The 11,071-nt window shown below is 40.3% G+C and overlaps 1 protein-coding gene across 2 annotated transcripts in view; it reads right to left on the reverse strand.

The window, feature by feature from the left end:
• The window catches only part of mgat5b (alpha-1,6-mannosylglycoprotein 6-beta-N-acetylglucosaminyltransferase B), a 71,832-nt gene extending 63,779 nt beyond the window's left edge, over nt 1-8,053 (reverse strand). The window contains exons 1-3 of one of the 2 annotated variants that reach the window (XM_032587594.1): nt 7,869-8,053; nt 7,620-7,789; nt 4,774-4,886 (exon numbers count right to left, since the gene is read on the reverse strand). In XM_032587594.1, coding sequence (XP_032443485.1) covers nt 4,774-4,886; nt 7,620-7,687 — 181 coding nt within the window. In that variant the 5' untranslated portion in view covers nt 7,688-7,789; nt 7,869-8,053. Of the gene's footprint in view, nt 1-4,773; nt 4,887-7,619 lie in introns of both variants that reach the window. The other variant, XM_032587595.1, reaches the window with a different exon arrangement.
• Between the last annotated feature and the right edge of the window lie 3,018 nt (nt 8,054-11,071).

The following is an 11,071-nucleotide window of genomic DNA, read 5'->3' on the forward strand; positions in this document are numbered from 1 at the left end:
CATGAAACAACACCAACATTAACAAATAGCACAAACACAACCGCTAAGTTTTATCTGCGGTTGACAAATATCTCTTTTTGTCTAAAACACTAACAAAAATTTGGGCATGACGAACGACCGATGTAATAAATTACAAGGTTCTGAATGCAACAAATCAATAAACAAAAGAGATGTCAGCAGATGAATCCAGTCAAGTCTTATCTGTGCCACATAATCCCTATTTATTCCATCAGGTGATTGCAGGTTGAACAACGTGTGCATTATATCGTCTTTTATTTACTTAAGCGCCTGGTCTGCTCCCTTTCAATGTGGGTCAAGGAAGCTTGTACAGTTCTTTACTTCCTTTCCACTGGTTGATGAGGTCCGTTTGTCTTACTTATTCATGACGTCTTTACTAATCAATTTTTTATTTTTTATTTAAGTAAAGCAGACATGTGGAAAACCCACAGACAACAAACTCTTTAGCATGACTATTATGATGAAATAAACTGATCGGATGAATCCCACTGCTTCCTTTTCTCATTTGTTAGTATAAAAACTTGTTAATTTGAGTGCTAACAAACAGCTGCCGTACATTTCCATCTGACCAGGATCAAATTAAAGATTTTGTACGCCATTTTCTCACCACATGCGACTGTCAGCCATCGCTCCCGGAAATCTTGTTACATGCAGATTTATTCTCCATCCCCGCTTCCCGCATTCGGCTTACAGGAAGTAGACCGAGATCAATGTTTTAAGGTGGAAAAATAAAAAGTCTGATTGCACAACCTAACCTCCCAAGACAAACCAGGCTTTATGTACAATTCGCTTAGAGGTCAATTCAACAGAGCTGACTCGAATGTAACTTTGCGGAAAGACTGGGGCAAGGCAGGAATTCAGAAGATATCCACCTCTGCAGAGAGGAGCAGCACTCTGCAGCAAATTTTTACTGCACTTGAAAAAACCCAGGTAATGGAGCTTAGAGCCAGGGACTGAGAGCACAATAACACCTTTTAGTTGTGCTTTGAACAGCGTGAAGCATTCTGAGCCTATTTTATTCTTCTCTTTATAGTTAAGCTGCATTGAAATGTGGTCAAAGGACAGAGTCTATGAAGGTGGTCTTCAAAGAGCTTATTAGAAAGCTCCAGTGCACTTCTGGAACCTTTAAGATATCCTAGATCAAACGTCCTTGTGAGTCATGTTCCCCTCTCTAGCAGAAAAAGTCTCTCTGTCCCCCGCTTCTTACACTTTTTCACCACATCATTAGTTTCCTGTGCCTTCCTTCAAAGGAAAATAATGAAGGTGATGAATGCCTCCAAAATCTTGATGGAGGTTTGGATCCAAGCGATTGGCTGTGCAATGTCATAAAGAAAAACAAAAGACAAAAAAACTGGAATGTTCTGCTCACTTTTCCACTTTCCTCAATCAGTAAAATCACAGGCGATCTCTGATTCTTTCTTTTCCCTCCCAGAACAACACAGAAAAAAAAAAGAAACTGTCAGCGCACAGGAACTTCTAAAAGCTCTTATGAAAACTTCACGCTTTTAGCATGAACGTTATGTCATCAGACAACACCGGCACTGATGTATCCTGCAGCACTTCACAGCTTTCAGCAGCAAAGCCGAGCCGGCTTCAGTGGAGCGCCATCAAAGTGCTGCTCCACTGAACGACACGTTTCATCTCGTTCATTACAGCGGCTTTAATGCTACTAATCCTCAGCTACAAACATGCTCATGTAGACAAACACCCACACGGAGGGTGAGCATTTCCATTGCAAACCTCGCTCAGGTTAGCATCGCGGCGGTGCTTAATGAGCTTCAGGCAGGATGCCTTCCCCTGACTGCAGGCTACGAGTGGTTAATTAATCAGACAGCTCTTCCGTCTAACACCCCCCTTCCTTCCCCCAACGCCTCCTCTCTCCATTCACCCTACAGCAGCGTATAAATAGGTGAGACCTTTTAAATTGCCTCCCGTGATGACACCTGATGCACTTCGCAACATTTCATTGCTGCCAGCACCTCTGTTCTAGAGCTGCACGGTTTTTTGCTGAGGTTGGGCTTTAAACAAGGAGCTAAAAAATTATATCTTTAAATACCACAGCGACTATCCCCGTCACCAGATCGCCATTTTAAGTCGCACTTTGCATCTTTTACTGACACGAAAACACAGCAGCATGACATGACGATGGGAAATCTAGTCTGAACATATGGGGATGCAAGATTTTACCCAAATTTTTTTTTTTTTAAGAAGTACACTTAGACAGAAAACAAACTTTATTTTTCTGTTGTGAACTTCTGGGCCACAATACAGTGCGAACCCGTCAATTTAAGAATCAGGATTGTAACGGATTATCTCTGATGAGACCTGGTGGATGCTAGAGGTGGGCAGTAGCAAAGAAAATTCACTGTAGTAATTAACTGGAAAGAAAATTACTTTCCTGTAATTTCACGGGAAAGTACAGTTTTTGAGAATCTGTACTTAAATATGTGCACAAACTTGGTGAATACATCTGGTACCTTCCCATTTTTCACTGGAACAGCCAGTCTCAGTAGAAATCATTCACTGGGCAATGTTCCTGACATCTTACTCGTAATGATGACATTGTGAGAAATATATACATGTATATATACAAAAACAACAGCCCTACAATTCAGCAACAGCCAAAGCATTGCAGAAAAGTAGACTATGTCAAAAACTGCACCGTGAATGAGTCTTCCTCAGAATTTTGAAGGTGCATTTGTGTCTAGTTAGCTGATCAGTCAGAAGACCCACAACTGGTCCAATAGGCTTTCCACAGAAGCTTCCACACAGCCAATTGTCTATGTGTGTTGCTAAGTTCAAACATGCACAAAGAAAGGCTGTCCCACATCTTCCAAGGCCACAGCGTTGTGTTTTAAAGGAGCTGTAATTTAGGAAAATCCAATCCAAGTTTAAACAGTCCACGTAGTCACATAGACATACTGTACATGCTCTTTCTCTTGTTTTTCACAAAGAGAATAAAGGTTTCATAAAACTCAAACTTTAAAGAATCTCCAACAAGCGTAAAATCTTCTGGTTTACACTTGAACAGCCTTATCAGAGGATCAAACAGTTGAGGCTCATTAAAACCCTGTGAAATAATCCTTTACTTGCATCCCAAATGAAAACAAATGTGTCCTCTTGCTTCTTTAGCCAGTAAAATTTTGCCATTTGTGTTATTCTCACAAATTTTTTGTATCTTTTTGATTCTGTTTTTTTTTTCCTAAGTCAAGTACCCCAATTTCTTTCCACACATATCATTCAATTAAAAGCAACCCTACTTCAAAACAGAGTGAAGACGCCCGGGCCGGCGGGCAGCCATATTAGTCGACTTTGTCAACAACACAGCAGGGCAACAACTCCACTTCTTCTCTTCTTTAAAAACAAATAAACGAATCAAGCGAGGATGTCGCACACAGCCATATCACGGTCATCAAAAGCCACCAGCGGTCCTGAGCACAAACGGCATCATTGAGTAGGTCTGTGGTAATCACTGCCTCCTCATTTACACATAAATAAACCGACAACAGTGCAACAAGCTGCCAACAACTGCTGTCCTTGGATGAGTGATGTTGAATAGAGCCGGTGCACAGTCTCTCTCTCTCACCAGCTGGGATCCGTTACACAGATTGACCCATAGTGTCACTATTGTGTCGAGCAGCGATAAAAAGCCAGGAGACAACAGTCCAAGAACCAACAGTGACTCCACTAAGTGGCACAAGCTCCACCAGTTTGTATGCAGAGGTACAAAGCGTAAACGTGAAAAAAGTGCTAAGAAAGCCGGGTTTCTCTAAGGGACGGGTTGTCAACAACTCCGATTTCTCTTTGTTGAGTCTCTGATTTGTTGATCTCTGAGAGGGTAGGAGAATCTATTTCCGTATTACTTTATAACCGCAGCTGACAGTCAGAAATATGCAGCTTTCAAGGAAAAATGTGCTCCACTTTTATCACACTGGCTTCCAGAGCTATAATTTAGGTCTATAATTATAAATATTACTATCTCAACTCCTCACTGGAAGACTTATTTTGAAGACAACTCATGACTGCATGACTGAACGGACAGCATGTTGTTTTGTTTAGTTTTGGCAGATTACACTCATAAACCTTTTTCTTCCAAGATCCTTCCAAGATACCTGAACTTATATGAACTCATCTATACTCCTGAAGAAATGTATCACCACAGCATTATCCTACCATCACTAAAATGCACAGTGCATATGGTCAATTCACAAAGTATAGTGTTAGTTTTTTAGATCTCTGCAGCTCCTCCAAAGTCCCCCAAATCCCCAACCCCCCCGAGACTCCTGGTTGCTTCTTTAGCTTATAATCTCTACATCTCAAATTTCAAAATTAGATGACTTCGACAGGCTTTTCAGATGTTTATTTATGAAACGTAAAAAAATATACATCTTTCACTTCATTCTGTAACATAGACACCCAATAAAATATATTAAAGGTCTCAAGGCATCCAGCCTTCAGCTGCAAGTGTTGCAGACAAAATGATTCCAAATGGGTAAGAGCACGGTCACGACATGAAAGCGAGAAAAAAAAAAAAAAAGATAAAAGGTTTGATGAGGAAAGGAAAAGGCCTCTCAGGGCAATGTGCCCCCACGGTGCCCCCCTGATGGGAAAAGTGAACAGGTCTGTCAGTCGGCTGGCAGCAATCAAGGCAGCTCCACGGATCTGTCAGCGTGTTTCCAGCCTGCTCATTACCGGCCCAAGACACAGTTCGGCCGGAGCCACCGGGCTACCAGGCTGCACTGATGTGTGACTTACCTTCAGCTCGCGTGGTGAACGGGGAGTCTCCGAGCCGCTTCGCCGAGAACTGGCCCCCGAGAGAGGTCATTAGAAAGCACAGGCTGAAGAAGCCGACCCCGACTACAAAGATCCTGCAGGAAACAGGCAAGAAGGCTGATCAATTTACAAAACGAGCGATTTACAAGGTAAGAGCGGGAGAAGGAAAAACAACAAAAATGGGGGCAGGTGAAAAGCTCAAGTGGAGCATGGAGTAAAATATCTGGCGTGTGTGTGTGTAGATTTACAAAGCATGGACAAATTTCTCAAGCTTCATATTGTACCGACCAAAGCGGCAAGGAAGCATTGTGTACTCGCCTGGCTGTGTCATTTGATATGAACCATTATGTGGACAGATTTCCAGCATCACACTGCGCTCAGTGGGCGACAGCACAAAATAAAAACATTCATCTAGAGATGGATGTGTGCTGTGTTTTACAGAAAGCGGCAAACATTTGCCTACTTCTCACACGCTTTGGAGTAATTTTCCAAAAACTGACTCGCTGGATTGCTCCGACGAATGTCGTGCTGGGAAAAGGTTTGGAAGCAATTCTTTCATGAGGCAAAGCTGCAGGATGGATTGTCACACTTTTTCCTTTTGTTTTTCTTCACATGGCAGAAACCTCACACAAGAGAGGGTACAGTCAGCCAGGCAGAGCATAGCTAATATCTGCATTGAAATGCTGAAAAACTCACACATGAGCGCTCACATCAGTGATTAAAGATGCATCTGGGTGGACCTTCTACTGAACCCAAGAATTTAACGTTTGTTCGAATTAAATCAGATGCAATGAGCTGGTCAAAAGTTTACACACATCTGTCCTAATAATGAATCAAATACTCTTATCAGGTTTTTTAATGCCGCTGCTCTCCTTTTAAAGAGTGGTTAGACTGCAAAACAAACAACTTCAAGTAATTTTGATAACGGGAATTAGGTGCGATGGGTTTCTTATCCAGCCAGACTCAAACATATACAAACGCCCCCACTAACAGCTGGATTAATTCTTCTCTCTTGTGAAATTACTGTAAACCTGCATGCTTTCTGTAGCCTTCAACATGCGTCTGCCTGGATATTTGGCCAGAGCTAATTCAAGTTGATTGGTTTAAATTGGATGAGATTTGACTTTTAAGCATAGTTCATTCATTTTCAATGGGGTTAAAGTCAGGTCCAAATTCAGAATCTTCAAATTTTTCCCACTTTATTCATTTCAAAACTGGTTTATATCAAACTGATTCTTACCCAAAATGTCCTTGTCAAGTCAGAGGAAATTACTAAGACGTCTCAAGTCTATTGTAAACTGGAGCATGGTGGAACATCAGCATAGAGAGCTTAATGTCATCTGAAACGTTTGAGGATGGTGCCAACTGAAAAACACAGCTGCTCCGAAACAGACGTCACTGAGTTTGACTGGAAGTTCCACCTGCCTACATAAACAAGCAGAACGCCTTCTGGAGAAAGGTTCTAGATTGAGATATGTGGCCACAATAATAAGAAAAATAATTGGAGAAGTGAAGGTGAGGCTTTCAAACTAAAGAACACCGTCAAGCATGGTGGTGGTGGCGTCATGCTTGGGGGCTGTTCTTTGTGCAATGTGAAGAAAGTGCCTACCAATGGTTCCAAATTAATTCCTTCTTAAACTAGCAGGTAGATGTTTGAAACTTTGACAAAATTAAGCGTTCAATTGGAATAAAGATTTTAAGCACGCATCTTTTTAAAAAACAAAAAAAAATAAAGCAAGGTAACATTAAGAATCTGGAAGGGAAGAATGATCAAACATCAGATCAGAACAATGTCAGGACCTCATTGTTGGTTACAAAAAGCTTGTGGTTTCTCTGTAATTTATTTTTTTAAGTAGTGGGGAAAGATTTATGGATTTCAGTCTGCAAGTGTAAGTTTGACCCTGCCTGCATAAGGGAAAATCCAGAATGAAGTGTTCACCTAACTCTTGTTTTTAAGATCCACTGAACATCTTTCTTGTGTCTTACCAGCTGTCAAGTACAATGTTTTAAACAAATCATTACAAGCCAAAATATAACATATGATTAATATAAAAGCTTAGTATATGTGAGCTACTGATTTCTTCTGAAATCCATGGCATTGTGGGTTTAATGTCTCTCCTTTTGGACAGAAAAAATAAAAACATACAGAAAATTGAAAAGTTGAATTCCCACAGGAATTGTCCCTGGATTGTTCAATATGCAAAGCTGCAAGCCACAAAGTTTGGGACATCTTGTTGAGCTCAGTGGTTTTAATGATGTGTCTGCTTGTTTGGCTCTCACTCATTCCCCATGCAGCAGCAGGGAGAGTGAAAGACTCTGGAGCTGAGTAAGCAAACCTTAATTGTGGAGCAGGCTGTGCCCTGTCGTCCCAATTAATCCAAATGGTCTGAACTTGCAAGATTTGCTCCACTGAAACGAATAAATCATCACTAATTTAAAATGCACCGTGCAGCGCACTAACATCATGCCTTGCAGACTCTGCTCAGATAGCACTGACAAGTGATTCCTTTTAATTTTGAGAAATCATATGAATTTTGTGTTGTATTTACAGTTTATTGTCATGATCATGCTACAAAACACAGCAATCATTTTTTATAGTTAATACATATCCCAGACCTCCTCTTTAATTAGCCCAGAAAAAAATGCGTGAATATTTTCATTATTTTTGTTTTTAAAACTGTTCAACAACAACAAGAAAACGCAAAAATCTCTTAAAGTTTAATTTCACTGAAATCCGTCTGATCTGACCAGCTTAGTTAACGTCTAGCAATGATTTTGCTGCTAGTTTGGTTTTGACCCGCAAAAACTCGAACAGAGCGCGATCTCACCTGAACGGTTTGAAAGTGACAGGGCATCTCCTCGCCATCGTGGAAAGCTCGCCGACGCTTGCAGTCATTTTCCACCCGTGAGGACAGCGTCGGGTCCGACTGACATCCCGCTCATCCGCACTTCAAGTCGCGTCAAAAAGCATGAGTTCCCCGCCGCGCTCGTTACCAATCTGCGGAGAGCGCGTTCAAACACTTCCTGCCTCACCTCGCAGGGGGGCACGCGGCGGTCCGCCGCCCGTACGTACGTACCGTAACTTCAGCTGAGATTCCTGCGGCTTCCTCCAGCAGACGGCAGGGTAGACTGCTGAAAATATTCGGGGATAGTCCTTTAATGGGCTGCGAGTCAAATTCCCTGGTGAATAAAGCGGCTCGGAGCGCAGTGAGGGCAGGCTGCTGAGTTCAGTGGATCCTCAGAGTGGATGGAGCCCCGACTTTTACTGTCTTTGTAAGCGCACAGCTGCGGTTCGTTTACCGACAGCGCCACCTAACGATCAGCGCTGGCGACCAAAGATCATCACTTCTCATAACGAGCGCCACCGTAAACAATAAGTTTCCCAACTAGCGTCACACAGACGGACATTTTAAAACAGTAAGATACTTTTCCCCAGCAACAAAACACGTTTTGATACTTTACAAGTATCGCTCCTGCTCTCGCAAACAACCCATTTTGCTAAACAAATACATAAATGAAGAAGAAGTTCAATATTGACATAAGATTTATGAGGACGAAAACTTTCTAACTAACTCTGTACAAAACAAAACGATAATAGGACATTGTAACAAATATGGTGGATGCATGGATGGATGATTAGCCTTGGACTATAGAGCCTTCATGTTGTGAAATATTTCAAGGATTCCTCCAGGGAAAATGTTATTTACAAAGTTTAAAAATGCAAAGAGTGGAGAAAGATATCATTGACTAATACCAGTTTTTTTAACAAGGAACTTGAGCAATGTTAAGTGGAGTTTGCTGTCATTCCCAGATCCAAATTCTAACTTCATGTTATCAATAGAAAATAACATAAAAACCCACCAGCACTTGTTTCTGATTCACTGCTGTCTGTTTTAGTAAGTACTGGAGGCTCTTGAAATGTTTTTTTTCCCTACTGCAATTCTCTTTTGAAAAGTTTTTGAAGAAGCAAATATGTATGTGGATGTGTCCCTGATCTTGTTGGGTGTTGTTGTAACACCAGCGTTAATTTCTTTGTGTTGACTTTACCAGCGACTACAATAACGTCTTCAGAGTACTGCTAAAGGCAACGCAGGTACCACTTGTATTTCAGTATAACCAGGAGTATAAAACAACCCCGTATTCTTTAAAGAAAGACAAAGCAATGATCAGACCAGAATAAAACATCCAAGCAGAAAAGGAAAGCTTCAAAGAACTTAAAATTCATTCTAAAAAAACAGTTGAATCAAGTCTATTGTTCTTCAAGGCTTGAACTGACTGTGTTGTTTTATATCTCTGCATCCAGGAAACTACTTCCTCAGATACGATCTTATCAATCACTGGAAGCAGGACAAAAAAAAAACTGTGCTAAGGAAGACTAACCGCAGTATAATGGCTTTACAATTGCCTACACAACTGAATGAATCATATCGAAGCTCTGTAATTGCTGCTTCAGTTATCGGTATATCAAGACAAAGTGCCCACAGAGTCATCTTTTATGTAACAGCGTGGAACAAAGTCCTGTTGCGAGTGGCCTTTAAGGAGAGGTGAATGCAATGTTACCCTGTGAGGCACTTCCACTAACCGGAAAAACATGATTAAAGGGGTTTTAAATGAAACTGCTGCACTGCAGGGACATCAGCTGGACGTTTTGTTTGGATGGCCTTGTAATGGACAGAAATGGTGGAACGCACTCAAATGTTGAATTGAATGTCCTTTTGATGAAAAGGAGATTAGTGCTCACTGGATGTTCCCACAACGCGATGCTGCGGTGAGTGCTGTTTTATTGAGCAAAGTCCCACAAGATGCTGGCCACTAGAATGACTCAGGAAAAAAAAAACACAGACCACAGCAACAGAGATAGGGACTGAAAGAGATGATCACTCAACGTGGAAAACATTGTTCTTTGACAAAAATGGTGCTTTTACATGTAAAATGTTTGTTTCTGCATAAGGAAGTATTAGATATCTGTCAGTATTTTTAATTCTTCAGCAATAAATTTTACCTCCTCAACAGTCTTCCGAGTTTTTTTTTTGTTTTGTTTTGTTTTTGTCTGTATAGCAAATTAGGTGTGATTAAACTTTCGGAGACATTTCAGCACCGTGGATAGCTCCAAGTTAAAAAACAGAATGTAGCTCAGCAGCGACACTTAGTGGCAGACAAATGACATTCAGTATTGGAGTACAAAAAAAAAAATGCCCCGTTTTTGTTTGTTTGTTTCTTTGTTTTTGTGGATGTTCCATTTTAATTCTAGAAGCATAAAAAAAGTATAATAACAGTTTAACAACCTCCATGGATGCAATTTAACATATTTCTAAATAGAAACGCCAAAATAATTGTACAGCCATAATGTCGTGGTTTATTCTCACAGGGATCTTGGAATAAAGATGTAAAGAAAAAAAAGAAAGAAATACAGATTTTAAACAAAAAAATGTAGTATGTCATTGAAAGTTGTGTAATATTTGCTTATAAATAAAGAAATAAAGAAAACAGCTCCACTTAGCCACTCATCATGGTCACTCATCTGCATTAATTTAATGAATTTTGCTAAAAAAAATCCTTCTTTCTCACTACAGTGCTTAAACGTGTGTATGTTGGGATGAAGGGTAGACACAATGAAGTCGAAAGAGAAAACAACCCCTATGATAATCCTGAAGAGCTAAATAAAACATTGGCACAATAACACAAGAGCAGCAGAATCTTTCTTCACCATGGAAACAGCTTTTTGCTGTGCTGGGTCCTGACTCACTTGTATGAAAGCACAACTTTCTACTTGATAGGTACTCTTGCAATGACCTAATAGAAATGTGGAGTTATTGTTTTAATTCTAGAATAGTCGTAATCTGCAAAGAGGCACACGGTCATAAATAATGTAACTTAATATTTTACAGTAGTGATAATGTTATTCACTTTATCTTACCCTATTGTAAAGTGACGATGTGACTTTGTTGAGAACAGATTTTCCTTTATGGATCTTAAAACTTCAAGATGTGAATTTTAGCGGAGGCGGAAACTGTCTCAGAAGAATTCCCAATGAAAGAAGAGATCTCTTAATGTTTGAAATATCTTTTTTATAATAAAACAAAATCTCAAGAACAGAAAACATCATGCTGTGAAATAATTTTTAAAAAAGCCCCTGGCCTTTAGTCGAGTAAGTAAAAACAAGAATAGAAGGAAATCTAAGCCATGTTTATTAAAAATGATTCCAGAAACCTGATGATTATCACCATCTTTTCCACCAATCCTCTGGGAGAACTTTGGAAAGTCTTAAAAACACTCAGGT

The sequence above is a fragment of the Xiphophorus hellerii genome, chromosome 16 (genome assembly GCF_003331165.1).
Source record: "Xiphophorus hellerii strain 12219 chromosome 16, Xiphophorus_hellerii-4.1, whole genome shotgun sequence".
Lineage (NCBI taxonomy): Eukaryota > Metazoa > Chordata > Actinopteri > Cyprinodontiformes > Poeciliidae > Xiphophorus > Xiphophorus hellerii.